Source organism: Oncorhynchus gorbuscha, linkage group LG06, assembly GCF_021184085.1.
Source record: "Oncorhynchus gorbuscha isolate QuinsamMale2020 ecotype Even-year linkage group LG06, OgorEven_v1.0, whole genome shotgun sequence".
Lineage (NCBI taxonomy): Eukaryota > Metazoa > Chordata > Actinopteri > Salmoniformes > Salmonidae > Oncorhynchus > Oncorhynchus gorbuscha.
The window spans coordinates 72,512,996-72,537,314 of NC_060178.1; the positions used below are offsets into that span (position 1 = coordinate 72,512,996).

The 24,319-nt window shown below is 40.5% G+C and overlaps 1 protein-coding gene across 1 annotated transcript in view; it reads right to left on the reverse strand.

The window, feature by feature from the left end:
• Positions 1–7,711: 7,711 nt before the first annotated feature.
• Positions 7,712–24,319, reverse strand: part of LOC124038736 (pro-neuregulin-3, membrane-bound isoform-like) — a 562,438-nt gene continuing 545,830 nt past the window's right edge. Inside the window, exons 7-9 of the mRNA XM_046354812.1 lie at positions 22,539–22,654; positions 20,314–20,499; positions 7,712–8,725 (exon numbers count right to left, since the gene is read on the reverse strand). Of these exons, the coding sequence (XP_046210768.1) occupies positions 8,095–8,725; positions 20,314–20,499; positions 22,539–22,654 (933 nt within the window). The 3' untranslated portion in view covers positions 7,712–8,094. The remainder of the gene's footprint in view (positions 8,726–20,313; positions 20,500–22,538; positions 22,655–24,319) is intronic.

The following is a 24,319-nucleotide window of genomic DNA, read 5'->3' on the forward strand; positions in this document are numbered from 1 at the left end:
GGCTTATTCACCTGCGGGATCGTCTGAGACCAGCCATCCGGTCAGCTGATGAGACTGTGGGTTTGCAGATTTTCAACACAAACTGTCAGAGACCGTCTACTACGGGAAGCAAGCTCATCTGCATGCTTGTCGTCCTCACCAGGGTCTTGACCTAACTGCAGTTTGGCATTGTAGCTAACTTCAGTGGGCAACTTCTCACCTTCGATGGCCACTGGCACGCTGGAGATATGTGAACTGTAACTCAGTAAAATATTTGAAATTGTTGCATGTTGTGTTTCTGTTTTTTTCAGTGTCGGTTTTGTTTATGGCCCTTTCATGATAATTACCTTTGGACATTACGTGAATTATATTTTAGATTACATTTAGTTACATTTAACTGGTTTTAACCTTTGTGTGTTCCTATTGTACTTAGATTGGGATCAACCGTGTATCAGTGATCCCACAAACAGAAAATAAAATGATCACATAATCCAGTGATGATTTATACGTGAGGCACGCATGCACACACATATAATGGCCATGTGTTTGGTTGTTTTCTTATCCTATTCAATCATGACCACTAAATATATTTGCTTTCATTTAACAGAAAATAGCATAGTATGAGTATGTTATTAACTTTTGTATGCAGACTATAGGTAAGCCTAGGTTTGGTTAGCCTGTAATGTACCTCTATGTCTGAGTAAATCCTTCTGCATCTCTCCCTGTATCTCTCTCTCTCTCTCTCTCTCTCTCTCTCTCTCTCTCTCTCTCTCTCTCTCTCTCTCATAGCCATTAACTAGTCTCCTGTGAGTTCCTGCATCCACCCACGTCCTCCCCCACACTCTCCCAACTCCAGGTTGACCTCACCAGGAATTTTCAGATATTATGACGATTCTTTATATTCTATGGATCCCTGAGCTGTGCTTTATTTAACTTTATTAGATTTCCTGAATTCTCAAGCACATGCATGAAAATGGTGATGAATGATGAGCTGTAAGACTTTCTGTAGCTGATCGTTATTTTGGCTCAAGCACAAAGCATGGCAGGTCATTCTATAATTTGCAGAATTTTCCATACGCTCCAAAAGATACACATTATTTTCATTTTCTTTGGAGGCACTGAAATAAATAAGGCGTGCAACACTGAAGACTCAATTTTATTGAAAAAAATAATAAAAAGATAAACAAAAAAACTTAAACAAAAAATCCATTATATCATTTTTTTAGGGGTATCACTGAAATAAGGTTTTTCACTACCATGAACAAAAATATGACTGTTTTTCATATCACAACTGGAATATGTTTTAAATTAGCCAGGATCATTTTGGAAAACTCTAAGTTAACACACACAAGCGCATGGAACATCTCTCGAGTTAAAAACGTGGATTTCAAGACCCATTTTAGACCCATTCTTATTTCAAACATGACCATTGGCAGTGACATGATATGAAGCTAAAGGATAATGTAAATATAGCCTAATCCATATAGTTGTCTGACCAGCCTGTCATAGAATGACATTGAGGCAACAGTGGGTCAAAACAACCTTAGTTCACACTTTATGTCCGGATGCTAAATCATCATGTAACTGCATGTCAATTGTATGTAATCATTGTATAACAACTATGTAACAACCACTTGTCACATACTTAGAACAATGAAAAGGCTGTCGGTTCAATTACTATAATATTATTTTAGGGACACTTGGCTGAAACCAAGGTTATCAAATATTTTACATTAGAAATCCATCTAGCTATAATCCCATGCTTATCTCAAATCTATCTCTGCCCTGATTATTTTCATTAGAATGTATGTAATAGTTTTATTGATTGGTTATTGTAACACTTTTACCATTTGATCACCTCTAAACCTTAATATTTGAGTGCAACAGTCAATGCAATATGTGACCTAGATATTTCTTAATGAATACTTGAGTAATCAGAACATCCTGTGACTGAAGATGAGCTCCAGCACCAGTAATGCATACATTGGCACACTGAGCCTGACGAACATTACTAATGCATTTCACACTCACTCACACATTCACGCACACACGCACACGCACACACACACATACAGTACACAGACTCATGCACACGTGCTTTATCAAATGAGATGCAAACACACACTCAATAGGTAAAAGTACAGCCATAGTGGATTGTTTCTTTCTTTTCTCCGTCAGTCTTTTTTGGAAGGCAGATCAGCTTTACACAAAGGTTTACCCATCCACTGGCTCAGAATCTTCGCAAAGGATTCATTTTTCTATATGCCTCACTGCACAGCACTGAACAAACTTTAGAGTATGAAACACAGGCCTTTTGAAATGGAAATGAGCAATGATCAATCATTTTCCTGCTGTGAGATTGCACTTTGGACCTCACCCCAACCTGGATTTGTCTCAGAAGAACAAACCTGATAAGGTATATTTTCACAGAGAACTCTCACAAAAACTCAGATTACACCACCACATTTATCAGGGTATGGGATAAAAGGCTCTGCATCACTGGCATTGGCTGTAAACTGCTCTAGCGATTTGTGGGGATAGTAGACAGTGTACTTGGCCTCCCAGTCTCTGGTAGGCATGCAGTTCACACAGCCACGCTCTGATGGGGTTGCTTTCCCTGGCAGTCAGGGGTCTTTGTGGATCAAGCTAGACTCTTATCTGTCTGGCCTGTATGGTCTAACCCTGCCATCAACACCTAATCTCTCTACTGCTGTCTGTCCACTGTCCACTACTTAAACATACACTATGAACCCACGTATACACTGTAATAACTCATATAACCAAATGCAAGCAAGGAGTCATGCATACACAAACCCATGCACGCACACACACACACAGACACACACACACACACAGACTTACACACACATACCAATAAGCACTCTGATTTGGAGAAGAAAAAAAAACACACACACACAGAAATGCATAAGCATACACATAGATTGCCCGACATACAAATGTCTAGAGAAACTTCAAAAGTGAGGAACTCTAATATAGAAAGCCTGATGTGTTCACCCTAGTCTTGAATCATTTGCAGAAAAGGGCAAAGTTTTTTTTTGAGTTTGAGGTTGTTTTTTTTTCAAGACAGGCGGTCATATGGCTGGCCCTTTTTATTTAAAGTTAAAGGAAATAAGTGGAGTGTAGCAGACAAGTGTTCAATTATTGGCACATGTAATGTAGTGTTCAGATGTTCCGAGTGGAAACGAGAGATGCCAGACTTTTAAAATTAGTTGTCATGATTTCATGAAAGCAGGGTGGATGTACAATAGAGCATGTCTGATTTCAATACCCACCATTGAAAATGGTTGCAGTTAAAGTAATAAGCTTTAGAGGTTTACAGATAATGGCACATTTCCACTTGATGTCTGATGACCAAAATGGGACTGTTGGTCGCCAATGCTTGAAGTACATCATGCAGCATGATTTACGTTCAGTTTGTTAAACATCAAATGGATATGCCCTACACATAAATCACTCACTTTTATCTGTAAACCTCCAATGGTTATTATTACTACTATGTCTCACTTTGACCTCATTTTGGGAGATCACTAGAAATAATATAACTTTAAAATAACATTTGAAAAACTTCTGTAAGGGTTGTTGGCTGTATGAAACCCTACCCTGCATCTACCAAAGCCCTGGACAACTATGGCCTGTTTAGAAACCTCTCTGATAAGGGCATATTTGATTTGAATGTGAAATTCCAAGCATCGTGAGCTAGATCAGCAACTCCCTACAAAATATTGGTGTTAATTGGTGTTAATCTGAAATCAAATAGTATCTGCATGCACAATTTCATGGGTTGGGTTGGGGAGGGGAGGGTAGGGGGTGGGTAGAACCATTGAAAACAATCAAACAATCAACAGCTACAGAATCTCCATCATTATTATTTTTTAAACATTTGATTGTAAATGAAAAAATTGAATTGATGTCCGCACTCCATAGGTAGCACAGAAACATTTTTCATTAACACCCCTCTCCAGTCTTCCCTTACCCCCAGAAAGCAGCTGATTGTTCATCACGAACAATATGAAAAGAAAACACAGAAACTCCTCCACTTCCTCTGGCGTGTTGTCCTTGGTCCGTCCCTCCATCGCTGTGTACCCCCAACACACTGGTGCATGTTGTTGTGTGGTGAGGGAATGTGTTTGTGTGTGTACTCAGGGTTGTGTGGGGTTAAACAGAGGAAATAACACCCATGCTAAACATACGACGTGGTCAGCAGAGACGGAAATCCACTCACATACAAAAAAGGAATAAGACACCAAACTATCCAACCGTGTTACTATCAGGTTTGTCTTATTAACACTGGGTACACCTGGAGTAGGTTATCTGCAAAAGTCTCTTTATATCAGTCTGCAATGGTTCCTCATTGTACTGTTGTGGTATATCCAAGGCAAAGGAGGACTGTTATAATCCTTAGCTGGTTAGACTCACAATTGTAGTTGAGAGTTTGTTTTAGAGTAGACACTGTTGCTCTGGCAGCCATGTTTGTCAGCATCTTCGGTTCACAACAGGTAGCAAAATGGAGGGGTAAGGCTGCATGGGGTACATACAACCTTGCTCAAAGCCTGTAAAATGTGGAGGAATTCTTACAAAAAAAAGGAAAAAGGTACATCATTCCTGTATTCCTCAACTGAACTTGGTCACCTTTTAAATTCCATATATTTGTAACCATATATATATATATATATATATATACACTACCAGTCAGAAGTCTTAGAGCACCTACTCATTCAAGGGTTTTTCTTTATTTTGACTATTTTCTACATTGTGGAATAATAGTGAAGAAATCAACACTATGAAATAACACATATGGAATCATGTAGTAACAAAAAAAGTGTTAAACAATATATTTTATACTTGAGGTTCTTCAAAGTAGCCACTGTTTGCCTTGATGACAGCTTTGTACACTCTAGGCATTCCCTCAACCAGCTTCATGAGGTAGTCACCTGGAATGCATTTCAATTAACTGGTGTGCCTTGTTAATTTGTGGAATTTCTTTCCTTCTTAATGAGTTTGAGCCAATCAGTTCTGTTGTGACAAGGTAGGGGTGGTATACAGAAGATAGCAATATTTGGTAAAAGACCAAGTCCATATTATGTCAAGAACAGCTGAAATAAGCAAAGAGGAATGATAGTCCATCATTACTTTAAGCATGTCAGTCAATGCAGACATTTTCTTCAAGTGCAGTCGCACAAACAATCAAGCGCTATGATGAAGCTGGCTCTCATGATGATCGCCACAGGAAAGGAAGATCCAGAGATACCTCTGCTGCAGAGGATAAGTTCATTAGAGTTACCAGCCTCATAAATTGCAGCCAAAATAAATGCTTCACAGAGTTCAAGTAACAGACACATCTCAACATCAACTGTTCAGAGGAGAATACGTGAATCAGGACTTCATTGTCGAATTGCTACAAAGAAACCACTACTAAAGGACACAAATAATAATAAGAGACTTGCTTGGGCCAAAAAAACACAAACAATGGATATCAGACCGGTGGAAATCTGTTCTTTGGTCTGATGAGTCCAAATTTGAGATGTTTGGTTCAAACCGCTGTGTCTTTGTGATACACAAAGTAGGTGAACGGATGTCTCCACATGTGTGATTCCCACCGGGAAGCATGGAGAAGGATGTGAGATAGTGTGGGGGTGCTTTGCTGGTGACAAGGTCTGTGATTTATTTAGAATTTAAGGCACACTTAACCAGCATGGCTAACACAGCATTCTGTAACGATACGTCATCCCATCTGGTTTGCGCTTAGTGGGACTCTCAATTGTTTTTCAACAGGACAATGACCCAACACACCTCCACGCTGTGTAAAGGCTATTTGACCAAGAAGGAGAGTGACGGAGTGATGCATCAGATGACCTGGAATCCACAATCACCCAACCTCAACCCAATTGAGATAGTTTGGGATTAGTTGAACTGCAGAGTGAAGGGAAAAACAGCCAACAAGTACTAAGCATATGTGGGAACTCCTTCAAGACTGTTGGAAAAGCATCCCAGGTGAAGGCGATTGAGAGAATGCCAAGAGTGTGCAAAGCTGTCATCAAGGCAAAGGGTGGCTACTTTGAAGAATCTCAAATATAAAATATATTATATGGTTATTACATGATTCTATATGTGTTATTTCACAGTTTTGATATATTCAGTATTATTCTACAATGTAGAAAATTATAAAAATTTGGAAAAACCTTTGTCCAAACTTTTGACTGGTACTGTATATATACAGTTAAAGTCAGAAGTTTACATACACTTAGATTGGAGTCATTAAAACTCATTTTTCAACCACTCCACAAATGTCTTGTTAATAAACTATAGTTTTGGCAAGTCGGTTAGGACATCTACATTGTGCATGACACAAGTAATCTTTCCAATATTTTTTTACAGACAAATTATTTCACATATAATTCACTGTATCACGATTAAAGTGGGTCAGAAGTTTACATACACTAAGTTGACTAATGCCTTTAAACAGCTTGGACAATTCCAGAAAATAATGTTATGGCTATAGAAAATTCTGATAGGCTAATTGACATCATTTGAGTCAATTGAAGATATACCTGTGGATGTATTTAGAGGCCTACCTTCAAACTCAGTGCCTCTTTGCTTAACATCATGGCAAAATCAAAAGAAATCAGCCAAGACCTCAGATTGTTTTTTCTGACGTCTACAAGTCTGGTTCATCCTTGGGAGCAATTTCCAAACGCCTGAAGTTACCATGTTCATCTGTACAAACAATAGTACGCAAATACGAACACCATGGGACCATGCAGCCGTCATAGCAATCAGGAAGGAGATGCGTTCTGTCTTCTAGAGATGGATGTACTTTGTTGTGAAAAGTACAAATCAATCTTAGAACAACACCGTGTGAAGATGCGGGAGGAAACAGGTACAAACGTATTAATATCCACAGTAAAACGAGTCCTATATCGACTTAACCTGAAAGGCCGCTCAGCAAGGAAGAATCCAATGCTCCAAAACCTCCATAAAAAAGCCAGACTATGGTTTGCAACTGCACATGGGGACAACGATCGTACTTTTGGAGAAATGTCCTCTGGTCTGATGAAACAAAAATAGAACTGTTTGGCCATAATTACCATTGTTTTGTTTGGAGGAAAAAGGGGGAGGCTTGCAAGCCGAAGAACACCATCCCAACCGTGAAGCATGGGGATGGCAGCATCATATTGTGGGGGTGCTTTGCTGCTACTTCACAAAATAGATGGTTTCATGAGGAAGGAAAAGTATGCAGATATATTGAAGCAACATCTCAGGACATCAGTCAGGAAGTTAAAGCTTGGTCGCAAATGGGCAATGATCCCAACCATACTTACAAAGTTGTGGCAAACTGGCTTAAGGACATCAAAGTCAAGGTATTGGAGTGGCCATCACAAAGCCCTGACCCCAATCCTCTAGAAAAGTTATGGGCAGAACTGAAAATGCGTGTGTGAGCAAGGAGGCCTACAAACCTGACTCAGTTACACCAGCTCTATCAGGAGGCCAAAATTCACCCAGCTTATTTTGGGAAGCTTGTGGAAGGCTACCCTGAACGTTTTACCCAAGTTAAACCATTTAAAGGCAATGTTACCAGATACTAACTGAGTGTATGTAAACTTCTGACCCACTGGGAATGTGATGAAAAAAATAAAAGCTTAAATAAATCATTCTCTCCACTATTATTCTGACATTTCACATTCTTAAAATAAAGTGGTGATCCTAACTGACCTAAAATAGGGAATGTTTAATAGGATTAAATGTCAGGAATTGTGAAAAACAGAGTTTAAATGTACTTGGCTAAGGTGTATGTAAACTTCTGACTTCAACTGTATATATTTTTTTTGTAATTAAAAACACCATGGAGATGACAGACTATTTGGTTTATTTTGTCTAAGAAGGAGCATTAAATAAATGCATATACATAATTGCTCTCTTCATAACTTCATAGACCATCCCTCTGTTCATTCTTCCATACAGTATGCACATTGTTTTTTTTTTCATTATATTTTTTCACTATTGAGTTTCATCTCATCCCTCTGATGCAGTCTGGATTTCAAGACACCAGGGAGGTTTTACTGTAGATCCAGACAGGACGTTAGGGCTTAGACAATCTCATTGGCAGGGCTGAGTTGAGTCTGTGTTGGGTTCTCTAGGGCTCAGTAACTGGGTCTCAATAGGTCCATTGGGGCTCACACCCCTCACTCCTCCACCATTGAGTGTCAGGAAGCACACCGTCTCTCTGGGCGGTGAAGGGGAAAAGCTTCCGCTTTCTTCCTGCTTCCTGTTGGCCAGAGTCAGAGCCCTGAGATTCTCCTGGGCCTCTTCCAGGATAAGGGCCATCTCATTCTCTTGCTTGCCCCCCGTAGAGGAGGAGCAGGAGGTGGAGGCGTGGTGCAGCATGATGAGGGAGCATCCTCCTCCTACTTCCATACTGGGCGTGGCGCTGCAGGTGGCTGAGCCTGTGGTGGCCGTTTGCAAACAGGAAACCTCATCCTGGTTGCCCTGGACCGAAGGGATGATGGGGATGGAGCAGGTCTGAAATGGAGGAGGTGATGAGAGGCTGGGATGTCTGGGGCACCTGAGGTTCCTGGTCGAAGTGGAGATATCATGGTCCTGGCCCTGGTCCAGAAGACTGCAGCGCACCTCCACCCTGCTCTCCCATGACCGCTCAATCAACATGGGGGGTTGCATATTTAGAAAGGCATCCTGTCGCGGGTCACTCCCAGCCCTCACAATCTGGTACCTGAAGGAGGGAAGAGAGGCAATACAGACAGACAGACAGACAGACAGACAGACAGACAGACAGACAGACAGACAGACAGACAGACAGACAGACAGACAGACAGACAGACAGACAGACAGACAGACAGACAGACAGACAGACAGACAGACAGACAGACAGACAGACAGACAGACAGACAGACAGACAGACAGACAGACAGACAGACAGACAGACAGACAGACAGACAGACAGACAGACAGACAGACAGACAGAGAGAGAGAGAGAGAGAGAGAGAGAGAGAGAGAGAGAGAGAGAGAAGGAAATTACAATTGCTGTCAATTCCCACATGTGTACTCATTTCACTTCAAGAAAAGGTCATGCTTTGAGTTTCATTTTAACTCAAGCCTTTAAAGCAACTGCCCAAACAAAACAAGGATACTCAGGGAGACAAAATTCACCTTGCCATCTCAGAGGCATGAAGAGCACACAAAGAAAAAGATGAGCTTGACATTTCTCTTTCATGTCTTTATCTAGTCAAACTCTCACAAAGTATGAACTGGATTATTAGTTGGGAGAGGTAAGAGGGAGTTCAGACACTACATTATTCATTTGACACATGAAATGGGGATACTTTAATAAATGGAGCAACCATGAATATTTAATTCAGCAAGAATGTGTTTGACACATCTGAGTATCTAGGATTATTAATTTAATAATCAATGATCAATAATATCCCATTAATATCGACATTTGTTCATGACTTCACAAAACACTTTCAAAGTGATTGTGTTGTGAATATCTAATATAATTTTTTTTTTGCTCTCTCTTCTTTTTATCTTTGTGACATGGCATAAGCTCCCTCACAATAGAGCAACACATCCTCTCTGAAATATCAGTCTGAATCGAGGAACAGTCTATGGCTCCCAGCTCATTATCTTTGTATACACTCTTAGAAAAAAAAGGTTCCATATAGAACCAAAAAGGTTCTATCACTTTCACATCTGAAAACCTTAAAAGTTCTATATATAACTATTTTATGGGGTTCTTTGGTGAGAACCCTAGGGGTGCTTCTTCACTGAACGTGAAATGGTTCAATATAGAAGCCTGTGTGGTGCAATTGATAAATATAAATATTTTTATGAATATAATATATTAAACTATTAAATAATGGACAAAATAATGCCAGCATAGTTTTCAGATTGTATTGTCATTATATGCAAATATAGTTAGGAAATATGCACTGGTGGCCAGGGAGGAATCTTTGTTTGAATGCTGGAACTTTATGGAACAGTATAGCAGTCTGTGTTGTTGCCTGGTTGGTTCTTGAGAAGAACAAAAAAGGAGCAAAAACATGAGTGAATCTTCAGAAATTAACATGAGTTAATATGCCAAAATAAAGACAAAAATGCTATGCAGACATGTAATTATTATTTAAAAAATGTTATTTTTCACATGCGCCGAATACATTGAAATGCTCACTTACAAGCCATTAAAGAAAGTGTGTCCCCTCATGCCCGGAGGGAAGCAAAAGTCATTACCCTACCTATGAGACGACCGTCTGAAGAAGTAGACCAAGGTGCAGTGTGGTAAGTGTTCATGATCTTTAATACACAGAACACCAAAAGGAATAACGGACGTCACGTTCTGCCGGCTTGATTGATTCCCAATCAGAGACAACGATAGACAGCTGCCTCTGATTGGGAACCACACTCGGCCAAAACCAAAGAAATACACACAGCTTCTACTGCGCTGGAAATGTTTGTTAGCTATTCCAAGCATAGCGGGCTCCATTTCAACTAACTAGCTGGCTAGAGATAGCTTGGTTTCCATTTTTCAACAATGTTTCTAATCATTAATGCTTACTGGTATTGGATCTCACACGTTCACTAGAAAGGGATTCGAATTATGTGAACAAGTACAACATTACAAGTTTTTTCCCAAGATGTGAGATGATTCATTTGTTTTCTGTAATATAGCTTTGAATCATGATATTTTGTACTGTTGAGGAAAAAAGGCAGGTTTTTCGACTCATATCCTGACTTTTGAAAGGATTGCGTGATGATTAGCTTAGCAACCGTGTGACGCAGCATGACAATGTGAATGCAATTGGCCGACATTAAGCTAGGTGGAGTGTTATACTTTTCTCCATTTATTTGCCACTGGGATTCCTATCTCATCCTTTCCAAGTAACTCTTGCTAGATACTCTAGCAAGCTAGCTAACAATAACTAGTTTGGTTGATGCAATCATGCTAACATTAATAATTTACATTAATAAATGTATTTGGCAAAAATAAAAAAGGTTAAACGATCTGCTGCTGCTACCCACGGCCAAGGGGCACTGAAGTTTCTGAAAAGGTTAGTCCAATAATGTTCGTTGGCATATTATTTTATTTCCACTGCTGGTGATTATTCACAAATGTTTGGGGTGCACATTTCACTGTCTTAAAAGTTAAAAAAAAACTACAAATTCTGCTACAGAGCAGTATGACAATATGAACACATTTCTCCAACCATAACATATGGATGGCCAATGCATAAAGAGAGAATTGATGGATTCTAGCACCATCATAACTTTCACAAATACAGAGACAAGCAGCCATCACGGTGTCTGTCTTTTTCAACTAGCTAGTGCATAGTGAAACCTACAGTTATGAACTGGTAATTCAGGCTTAGTTGGAATACAGTGCAATAGAATGAGTGACATTAAATTAATTCTACTTCATGGAAAGGGGATATTCATTTCAATTCACTTTTTCAATGTAGTTGATGTAATCATTCAATATATCAATTTGACAGGAAATCCGTTCCTACAGTTCAGTGCCTGGGAACCAACATCTGGTGGGCCAGATGGAGACCAGGAGGAGGAAAAAAGCATCATAGGAGGATGGGCTCATTGTAATGGCTGGAATGGGATAATTGGAACAGCAGCAAACATGTGGTTTCCATATGTTCCATTTATTCCATTCTTGACATTACAATGAGCCTGTCCTCCTATAGCTCTTCCCACCAGCTGCCACAGAAGTCTACTGTGTATAGTGATGAATGCATCCCTGCCTTAAATACATCTTACAGAATGAATAATTGCAAAAGAGCACTGTAATTAGAGGAACAAATAATAGATTTTATGAGATAAAATTCAAATACTTTTCTACATTGAAACCTGTCTTTTTTATTTTTCAAGGTCCACTGCGTAACATTGTCTGTGTGTGTGTATGGAGTCAAATTAATATTTAAAGACATTGCCACCGTTCTTTGCATAACGCTCAACCCTGCTATAGTAGTTCACTAAACTACAGAGTATGTTGTCCATGGAAGGTGTTGTCTCTGGCTCTTTTGATATCAGATTCAGAATGAATAATAACAAGGTTGAATGAAAAGGGAAATCATATTTGACCATTGACTACAAATAGGACCCAGAGGTTTACCTGACCAGGTCATTAGATCCAGAAAAACTCCAGGTCCTAAAAAATATATGTACAAATTTTGCCACACCCCTTTTGAACCTTTTTATTTGTTTTAGCTTTTTTTGCATTGACATTTATATCCATATTAATTATGGTGCTGCATGATTTTGTTTGGTCAGAAAAATGGCTAGCTGTTTCGTCTGACACCGTTAGGGTGGGATCAAATTCGTATTTAGCAACACTGTTGCAGGGGTCGGAATGGCAAACAATAGGGTTCATACACACCTCTGCTGTTGCAAACTAAATGCTAGCTAGAAGAACAAGGAAATAATGAGTTCAATAAAAGCATACACTGTTATATAAAAAAAGGAGTTCTACATAGAACCTTTTTGGTCAATTAAAATGTAAATTCTATTGATCCACCAGGCATCAATTGCCATTCCGGCATGAAGACACAAGAGGACTGTGCTTGCAAATATCATACCAATAAGATTGTTATTTTTCAATTTATTAAGGTAAGCAAAATTGATTATTTAATTCAAACATATTAAGCCATAAAAAAAGGTGCTATCTAGTACCTTAAAGGGTTATTCGCCTGTCAACATAGGGGAACCCTTTGAAGAACCCTTTTTGGTTCCAGGTAAAACCCTTTTGCTTCCATGTAGAACCTTTTACAAAGATGGTTCTACATGGAACCCAAAAGAGTTCTACCTGGAACCAAAAATGGTTATCCTATGGGGACAGCCAAAGAACCCTTTTGGAACCATTTTTGTCTGCGAGTGTAGGCTAGATATGTTTGTTACAGAATAAGCTAACGTTAGACAGGAAAAAGGTTAGGCTACTTTAATTAACCACTTTACAAGATAGCTTTCTAGGTAGCTAACGCTTACAAATAAATGTGCATTTTTCTGATTGAATATGGCAAATAAAGCTATAGACTACAGCCTGATAAAATTAGCTAATTGTCACTTTATTTCTGTATTTCATTGAGTCAGATGAGGGGACTATGTTTCATGAAGCAATTAGAATACTTTTGTTGCTGACCTCTGTGGAATGCATGTGATGTTAAGTGGGCTGACTGAAACAGTATGTAGATATCAAAATGATTTATAACACATTATTTGTAACAAGTATTGGTGATTCAATAGGCAATTTATTAATTACGTTACTTTTAAAACTATCTATATTTAGCTCAGTTTGGCATTAACCCAACTGGGGATCTCTGACAACAACTGCTTGTAAGTTATTCTTGTTAATCATAACATCTCCCTCAACCTGTCCCTCAACGTGAACAAGACAATGGAGATGATTGTGGACTACAGGAAAAGGAGGACAGAGCATGCCCTCATTCTCAACGATTTGGCTGTAGTGGAGCAGGTTCAAAGCTTCACGTTCCTTGGTGTCAACATCACCAACAAACTATCATGTTCCAAACACACCAAGACAGTCATGAAGAGGGCACAACAAAGCCTATTCCCCAACAGAAGACTGAAAAGATTTGGCATGGGTCCTCAGATCCTCAAAATGTTATAGAGCTGCACCATCGAGAGCATCATGAGTGGTTACATTACTGCCTGGTTTTGCAACTGCTCGGCATCCGACCGCAAGGCACTACAGAGGGTACTGCGTACAGCCCAGTACATCACTGGGGCCAAGCTTCCTGCCATCCAGGACCTCTATACCAGGCGGTGTCAAAGGCCCTAAACATAGTCAAAGACTCCAGCCACCCTAGTCATAGACTGTTCTCTCTGCACGACAAGCAGTACCAGAGCGCTAAGTCTAGGGCCAAACGACTTCTTAACAGCTTCTACCCCCAAGCCATAAGACTCCTAAAGACCTAATCAAATGGCTACAGAGAGTATTTACATCGCCCCCCTTTTACACTGCTGCTACTACTCTCTGTTTATTATCTATGCATAGTCCCTACATGTACATATTACCTCAATTACCTCGACTAACCGGTTCCGCCACACAATGACTCTGTACCAGTACCCTCTGTATATAGCCTTATTGTTGTTATTTAACTGCTGATCTTTAATTATTTGTTATTTTTATTTTTTGTTTATTACTTATTTATCTTTTACTTAACACTTATTTTTCTTAAATCTGCATTATTCTTTGAACACTGTTGCCCATGCTTCCGTGAAAGTTTCCCATGCTTCCCATGTTCAATGAACCATAAACAATTAATGAACATGCACCTGTGGAACGGTCGTTAAGACACTAACAGCTTACAGACAGTAGGCTATTAAGGTCGCAGTTATAAAGACTTAGGACACTAAAGAGGCCTTTCTACTGACTCTGAAAAACAGCCACATTGGACTGAGACTGTTGTCATTGCAGGCAATGTCAATGCTGTGCGTTACAGGGAAGACATTCCCCATTCCCCCCAGAAATGTCTGGGAACTTGACAGTGAGAGGACATTTCCTTTTTTTGCTGAGTTTATTTGGATCTCACATGTGAAAAGGTTAACAAAGAGCTGCAGTTTCTTTCAGAATGGATGGCAAGGAATAAGTTAAATTATAATACATTTTTCAAAAACTAAAGGCATTGTATTTGGGACAAATCATTCACTAAACCCTACAACTCAACTAAATATTGTAAGGAATAATGTGGAAATTGAGCAAGTTGAGCAGACTAAACTGATTGAAGTAACCCTGGATTGTAAAACTGTCATGGTCAAAACATATTGATACAACACTATCTAAGATGGGGAGAAGTCTTTCCATAATAAAGCGCTACTCTTCCTTCTTAACAGCACTATCAACAAGGCAGGTCCTACAGGCCCTAGTTTTGTCGCACCTGGACAACTTTTCTGTCGTGTGGTCAGTTGCCACAAAGAGGAACTCAACGGGTGTTGAGCGTTAGTAAATTCCTCAGTTATTCTGCTCTGGCACACTCAGACAAGAGTGCTCTGAAATCAGAGTAGATAGTCAGAATTAACAATGGCCATTGAAACATACAACGACTTTACCACTTTTCTAAGAATTATGTGAATAATCAAGTCAATAAACGTTGGGTAGGTAGTTATATAGCAGATAAGTAATATCTGCCTGGCAAGTTCGATGTATTAGTATCCAACTAACATTAGGTAACTAGCTAACATACCGGTACATACTGATGTAATGCTATGCGGTTCGTAAGGATAGCGTAGCTAACAAATTATCAGCCAAATTATTGAAAAGTCATGACTTTATTAAATTGCTCAGCATTTTTAAAACATTTGTCATAATTAGTTAAAGCAATGAATTTGTGTCAGCTCTCGTCAGACTTCGGCTGCATATTTTCCACCATTTTCTTCAAATCTGAAAACGTTGTGAAGCCACCCCCATTTTCTTTCTTCTTCACCCCCACTGCTTGTAGTGTACACTGCTTGTACGTGTTTTGGCCAATTTAGTACGACATCCGGGAACTTTTGGCATATCTATACTATGACCAATAAGCATAATATATACACAAATCACATCACAAATAATACGGTTAGTGTGGTTATTATGAGTATTAGAACACAGCTATGGATTTTGTCGATATGTGGTATTAGAGTAGGGGCCTGAGGGCACACACTTCATGAGTTATGAAATCTGTTGTGAATGTATTGTAATGTTTTTAATATTGTAAAATTACCTTAATTTTGCTGGAGCCCAAGAAGAGTAGCTGCTGCCTTGGCTAATGGGGATCCATAATAAATTCAAATGCTCATGTTGGGTTTTTGAGCTAGCGCCCACTTGACTCCCATTCACTCCTCGTCCCAGAATCACCCAGAATGTAACACGTGGCCCATTGACGACACATGGGCAATGTACACAATGGGCGTTAATAAGATTAGAATTTAGTTTCCCATCTCCTCAAATTGCTGTATATCTGTATAGCCAATTTAAAGCTAACACTAGTAGTTTGGTCTTACTATAGCTATACAATGGATCATTTTAGATAGTTTTAGAGGACGACTAAACTGTTTTTACTAACACATACCTTGCTTCCTATTAATGTGTGTTTGCTTTCTCAGCCAGTCAGGAGAGGAAGGTTCCCATTAAATAACATAGCTATAAAGTCAGATTCCACAGACTGGAGAGGAAGGTGAGCAAAGAAAGAAACCAAGTGCAGAGTGCAGATTCAAACAACCAACAAGGTGCTGGGGCAACCAAACATAGTTGTTGAGAGTCATGGTTGATGAGTAAGCTGTAGCTACGATACCACTGTGACTGACAAGTAAATCCACCTGTCACAGAGAGCGTGAGGGTTACTGATTACAATCCGAGGCACAGGGTTGTTTTCACCTGACAAAACAGAGGCAAAAGGGCTAGAATTGGGATAGGTACTATGTTAACTTGTCCAATAAGAAACGTCTGCTTTATTTTCCATTGAAAACCTTTTTCTATGACGTGAAATAAGGAATTTGTTTGGTAAACGCGTTCAGTGCTTCTCCGTTGCGCCACATTGTTTTCCGGCGGCTCTGGACCTGACTGTGTTAGCTGTTGGTGGCTAAAATCCATATTACACTCTGGGGTAAGGGTTAGAACCCTAAAGGTTCTTTGCATTCACTAAGTTAATATACAGTATACAACCTTTTTTTAGTAAAGGGTCTAAATAACCTAAAGGTTATATATACAATCCCAAATAACCCTTTTTTCTAAGAGTGTAATAATTCATAATCCCTGACAAAGGTTAGCCGCTTTTGTCGCATCAATATGTAACTTTGAGTCACTCTCCTGTAATAGCCTTCAGAGATTTAAGAGCCCTCAAAGCTGATGATTGTCTTTTTTACTGAGGTTTTGGAATAAGCCCTGAACAAGCCATATTTCAACAGCCATATTGGGCAATGATCTCTGATAACAGGGATGTGGAAAATGCAATCAGCCTGAAAACATCCATGCACCCAACAGAGTGTGAATATACAGTGAGCTCCAAAAGTATTTGAAGTGACACATGTTTGTTGTTTTGGCTCTGTACTCCTGTACTTTGGATTTGAAATGATAATGACAAAGAGGCAAGACTGTCAGCTTTAATTTGAGGATATTCTCATCCATATCGGGTGAACTGTTTAGAAACTATAGCACTTTTTATACATAGTCCCCCCATTTTAGGGGACCAGAACCATTGGGACCAATAGTGTATATGTGTATTAAAGTAGTCAAATGTTTAGTGTTTGGTCCCATATCCCTAGCACACAATGATTACATCAAGCTTGTTGGATACCTTTACTGTTTGTTTAGGATGTTTCATTTTTTTTTGTAAATAAGAATAGAATATGTTTCTATACATTTCTACCCTAGCTTCCTGGGTCAGATATACAGTACAGTATGGTTTAAGGTACATGAGATTTTTTTTAAATGGTTAATTATTATTATTTTTTAAACCTTTATTTAACCAGGAAGGGCTCATTGAGATTAAAATCTATTTTTCAAGAGCACCCTGGTGTAAGGGTTTTCTTCTGACGAAGAGGAGTAGTATGAAGGATCGGAGGACCAAAACGCAGGGTGGTAAGTGTTCATGTTTTTTAATGAATAACGAACACTGAACAAAACAATAAACGTGATGTAAGTCAAACCGAAACAGTCCCGTGTGGCACAGACACTAACACGGAAAATAAACACCCACAACTCAAAAGTGAAACCAGGCTACTTAAGTATGATTCTCAATCAGGGACAACGATTGACAGCTGCCTCTGATTGAGAACCATACTAAGCCGAACATAGAAAAACGAACATAGACAACCCACCCAACTCACACCCTGACCATAATGAAACAAAGACATAATAAAAGAACTAAGGTCAGAACGTGACACCTGGAATATTAGGATTCCACTTTGTATTATGATCTATATGGATTTACAGAGATATCTATATGGGTTTTGTGGCTATTTAGATAATACTGTAGTGTTTAATTATGGTTTATGAATGCAAATGACAAAGAGCTTGGGATAGTAGAGCCTGGGATAGTAGTGATGATTTTCCAAATTGAACTGGTGAATGAACAAGCTATTGCAGCTGTCAGACAGGAGCGTTCCAGAAAATTCTGGGACAGACTATTGGCCGGTTCATTCAGGAGTAATATCCTGAGTAAATTAAAATTCCCTGAATAATTAAAAGACCATTACAGATAGACAGAATAGTGGATTAGAATGATATTGACCAGTGATATGTAGGCGCGTGGAGGGTGAGGGACTTACGACCCAGTCTGACGGGGGCAGAACAGCCAAGGTCGATCATCAACGCTCCCTTATACTGTATAAGTGACCTTGTCAGAGGAATCAATTACAGTGATAATGACCTTGTAGAAAGGAGCCAAGTTACAGCTAAGGCAGGTACTTTGATATCTGATTTATGCTGAAGTATCTCTACACTCTGTCTGCAACACTTTCACTGCAATGACAGACAGGTATTTGCATATTTGCCTCTGAATTCTTCACCTGAGGGATTCAGAGAAAGCCCTGAGAAACCTGACAGGCTTATCTAAAAATACTAGTAACAATAGAACACAAGTGGAGTTCTGTGTCCATGTAAGTCATTTTGGAGAGATAACGGCAGGTTTTCTGACAGGCATGGAAGAAGAGGGATAGCACTTCTTACTGGTTTGTTTGACTATTGTATGCAAAACATGTAGTTTATACATTCCTCCTCTCTCTCTCTCTCTCTCTCTCTCTCACTCACTATCATTGTGCTCTCACCTGTCTTCCTTTACCGCAGAGTCTCCATGGCAACTCAAGCTTGCACTTGAATGGGGATTCTCTATCTCTCTGCGCTAGTTGTCTGTAATCTGGAAATAGGTCAGTCTTTCCACCTAATCATGTGCTTCTGCCTTCGGGTCAGCTGGAGCCCATGTCTAGCACCTGGTATGTCAGCAGAGTTAGGCAGTTCCCCTGTAATTGCTTATTCTACAAGCACTTGACAGTGGTCTGGTCACCAAGTTGTAGAGCACAAGACATACTTACAATATCAACCAATTAGTTGACTGGAACAGTCCCTGTAACACGTGACCAACCTTATCCACATTTCTAAAGCATTGCCTTCTATTTAGAAGTTCCTGCTCAGATGGAACACGCCCATCTGTTTTAGTGAGTCATGCCTGGTGTCAATGTCTCGCTGTTCAGCTGCCCACTGAATCCCTCCCCTCTGTAAGGCACTGACAAACTAAGAGAGAAGAATGGCAGCGCATGACTGTCATTGAAAAGACAATCCACAGGCGACAGGCCAAACACTCCTTTTGAGCTAATAACATTTTACTGCAGATCATAACATAACCTTATTTCCATCGTTGCTCAGCACATTGAAAAACAAAGAGAAGGAGCAAAAACCTCGTGTGCAGAGGGTCCCCTCCTTTATTCAGTTCTTAAAACAAGTTGCCTCTGAAATTTCTCCCCTTGAAATGAAATCTAAAGCTTTGTCGGCGCCGAGGCAACAGCGTTCCACATTCTGGGGCTTTTTTTAGAATGACTCGGCGAGGAGAGAAAGAGAAATGGAGATAGAGACAGAGAGAGAGAGTGAGAGATAATATGGGAGGAAGAGAGAGAGAGAAAGAGAGAGGGTGACTTGAAAAGTAGAGAATTAAATGGAGAGGGAAGGGACTTGAGGAGGAGAGAGCGAGAAAGGAAACAGAAAGGAGAGAGAGGCAGACAGAGAGAGAGAAAGATAGAGCGAGAGAGAGCTAGAGCAAGTGAAGGAGAGAAAGCAGCCGTCACCCTGTGGGATTTGGAGAAAGGGACTCTTGTTTAAAGAGTACAGGTGGATCCATAAATCAGAGATGAAAGCTGTCGGAGGTGTGATGACGGAGGCAAACATAAGGGCCGCACAGCCAGGGATAAGAGCCTGGTATAGGCTGGGCTCATTATGCACCATTCCTCCTCTTCAAAACAGCCACAGCAGTGCTTTCTCTATGCTACAAAATAATGACTCCGACACCATTGTAGCGAACGGAAACAATCTGAATGTACCTAAACTCTTGGAGTCTGTGGCTAGGTGTGTAATCCATTTTGTTGTGATATGTTGCTCTGTCAAAAAAAACATTGTTTTATATGTTTTGCTTGGCACACTGGTTGGTAGGCAAAATTTACAAACAAATGAATTCTGAGTTAAGTCATGGTGACAGAAGTAGTATTCAAGGTGAAGGACATGATGTACACATTTCCACTATTACTGCTAAACTGAATGACAATTGACATGTAGTCATTACTAAATGTATCTGATAAACCAACAGTTTAACTTACCCTTTCAACAATTCAACCTCCCTCTCAGATGACTCCAATTCCTGGAGGTGTTGGTAGGCGGGGCCAGAATGTTTGGATCCTCCAATTGGATTTCGTCTTCCTCTGGGTATGGGCGGAGTTTTACGAGGTACTGACCAATGGGTGGCTTTACTTATCTGGTCTGGACTATGAGAAAGGGAGCTGCTTCTAAAATCAAACACAGGGACAGGGATCAAAAGTGATTTTTGCCACTTAAAGGTATTCTGTATGATACATCACATTAACTGTAGCCTACCATGGTTATGTTACTATCTCTATTGTGAGCCATCACATGGCTGTGGATGAGAAGATTTAACACCAGGAGTTCCCCCGTCCAGAAAATGAACAACTGAAAATTCACATCAAAACTGCCACAAAGCAACACACAGCTAGAATGCCCATGCTATTCAGAGGAACAACATAAACTACTAAAGACAAGTGTGCCTGATTGTCAATCCATCAGGGATAAAAGGAATCATGCCATTTCTCCAGTCAATTAAACTAGAGTTTCCCTTGTCACACAACTTTTGTGTCCCTCTGCTAATATTTCCTGTTTCCTGCTGCAGTGTGGGTTTTTGGGATTCTGCTGTGTTTTGACATGATTGAGGTTTGGGGTGTGAAGTGATTGATAATATCATGTGCAGTGAGGACTTTGAAGACTTCTCTCTGTGTCCCAGATCATATTTTTATTGGTACTCTATCTCTAATGCACATAAAATGCTTATAGACAATTAAAGCACATGTAATTTCATTTCAGATAAGCCTTGCAACTATTCCACTGCCAAAGGAGTGAGGATAGAACAATGCGATGCACAAATAGTTCCTAGACACAAAATCCACTAAAGAGCTTGTCAAGTTTCAAGCTGTTTTGGAAACATATCTTCACTTCCATTTGCTGAAAACTGTATCCAAATGCCCCCTAAGCCGACACAAAACCAATCATACAAACTGAGATGATCCTTTAAAGTCCACTTATGGCAAGGTCAAGGACTGTAAGCAAACAATATACAATCCAGCCACTGAAAAAAAAGGGGAATCAAATTGTTGTCGGATCTTAAAACGTAAAAAACAGGCGGGTGTGGATTAAGCCAAAAATACATAAAATTATTTGTTTATCTGTAATCCCAACAGACATGCATGGAAGGCTAAGGCACACACACACACACACACACACACACACACACACACACACACACACACACACACACACACACACACACACACACACACACACACACACACACACACACACACACACACACACACACACACACACACACACACACACACACACACACACACACACACACACACACACACACACACACACACACACACACACACACACACACACACTGACAAGGAAAGGTAGATCTCTAGAGCCACCATAATGACCTTGTAATTATGCAGGCAGGTTGGTGTTCTGGCGAAATTCACAATGTGTTATGAGTGAGTGCGGTTTCCCTAGTCCTGAAGTCATGTAAAGTCAATAGCATTCCTTGGGTCCCGGCACGCATGCAGCTCACTGAATACAAATGGAATACGAAAGCAGAGGATAGCAGGAAATACCACTGAGCAGTTAATGATGGATATCGGTCCTTTGAATGAGAGAGATCAGCTTGACTGTGATTGGACTTCATTGTAATGCTAAGGACTAGCTGTTCCCAGAGCTATATATATGGCTAGCGCTGACATTTGAATCATATGGGATTTTGAATAATGTAAGTCTACGCAGTTATATATCTTTTGCCTACATGTGGTCTTCCAGTAAGCTAATGTCATATAATGATTTAAGACACAACAGATCATTCCATTAGCGCATTTTTCCGCAATGTGGAAATTTACTCAATGTAAAACAGCAGTTGGCTCATAAAGAACATTTAATGTAGTTGGAGTCAGATCTCTGACCCTTCGCTGGCATGTTCATCCCGGTTACAGATATGCGGGTTAAAATATTTATCTACAATTTATTTACTATCATTCATTAAAACATACAATAAATCCACAATTATCTCCGGCTGCTCTGTAATGTGGTTCATTTGATTTCTCTCTTCTCTGCGTTTCTGTGAATTACTGTAAGAGGCATAGAACCAATCCTCATAGCACATTATTAGGATAATCATTGTGATTTTTGTCCTTGTACGATGTTGTTCCACAAAGAAGTATTCATCATTCCGACCACTGAGATCTATGTGTGAACATCATACCTGTAATGTTTTCCTGTGCCTGGACCTCTGGAGTCGTCGGTAGGAGTGGCATTGCACTGGGAAAAGTTGGACTTGCAAACAGCTCCCTCATGTGGCTGGGAGGACCTCTTACAATACTGCAAAATAAACAAAGACATTTAAAAACATATAACCTATTACTGTATAAGCATTATTCTATATTGATTAGACGGATCATATTGCTTGTTTAGGCATACAATAAAAATATATTTGGACTATGCAAAGAGTTAAGTACAGGTAGACACAGATGTTTTCTTTTTAGCACTCCATTTCCAGAATCAGTATGGAATGTGTCATGTTTGTCATTTATTATCATGTCTTGTCCCTGTGCTCCCCATTCTGTTCGTTTCCCTCTGCTGGTCTTATTGGGTTCTTTCCCTCTTTCTATCCCTCTCTCTCCCCCTCCCCCCTCTCACTCTCTCGCTCTCTCTTCTCTCTATCGTTCCGTTCCTGCTCCCAGCTGTTCCTATTCCCCTAATCATCATTTAGTCTTCCCACACCTGTTCCCGATCCTTTCCCCTGATTAGAGTCCCTATTTATTCCTTTGTGTTCCGTTCCTGTCCCGTCGGTTCCTTGTTTTGTATTCACCATGCTGTGATTGTGTTTCGCCCTGTCCTGTCGTGTTTTTTTGCCTTCATCAGATGCTGCGTGTGAGCAGGTGTCTCTGTCTACTACGGCCTGCGCCTACCCGAAGCGACCTGCAGTCTGTGGCCGCTTCTCTTGTTATTCCCCTCTACAGACTAGAGGATTTCTGTTATTCCCTGTTTGGACTTGAATAAACTCTGTTTCTGTTAAGTCGCTTTTGGGTCCTCTATCACCTGCATGACAGAAGGAACCGACCAAGGAATGGACCCAGCGACTTCAGACGCTCGTTACACTGCCGTCGAGATCCAAGGAGCCATGCTCGGCAGACACGAGCAGTAATTGTCTGCTGCTCGCCATGCCGTGGAGAACCTGGCCGCTCAGGTTTCCGACCTCTCTGGACAGTTCCAGAGTCTACGTCTCGTGCCACCTGTTACTTCCTGGCCTGCCGAGCCTCCAGAACCTAGGGTTAATAACCCACCTTGCTACTCCGGGCAGCCCACTGAGTGCCGCTCCTTTCTCACGCAGTGTGAGATTGTGTTCTCTCTCCAACCCAACACATACTCTAGAGAGAGAGCTCGGGTTGCTTACGTCATTTCACTCCTTACTGGCCGGGCTCGAGAATGGGGCACAGCTATCTGGGAGGCAAGGGCTGATTGCTCTAACAAGTTCCAGAACTTTAAAGAGGAGATGATTCGGGTTTTTGACCGTTCAGTTTTTGGTAGGGAGGCTTCTAGGGCCCTGGCTTCCTTATGCCAAGGTGAACGGTCCATAACGGATTATTCTATTGAGTTTCGCACTCTTGCTGCCTCTAGTGAGTGGAACGAGCCGGCGCTGCTCGCTCGTTTTCTGGAGGGACTCCACGCAGTGGTTAAGGATGAGATTCTCTCCCGGGAGGTTCCATCAGATGTGGACTCTTTGATTGCTCTCGCCATCCGCATAGAACGACGGGTAGATCTTCGTCACCGGGCTCGTGGAAGAGAGCTCGCATCAACGGTGTTTCCCTGCTCCGCATCGCAACCATCTCCCTCCTCTGGCTTTGAGACTGAGCCCATGCAGCTGGGAGGGATTCGCATCTCGACTAAGGAGAGGGAACGGAGGATCACCAACCGCCTGTGCCTCTATTGCGGAGTTGCTGGACATTTTGTTAATTCATGTCCAGTAAGAGGCCAGAGCCCATC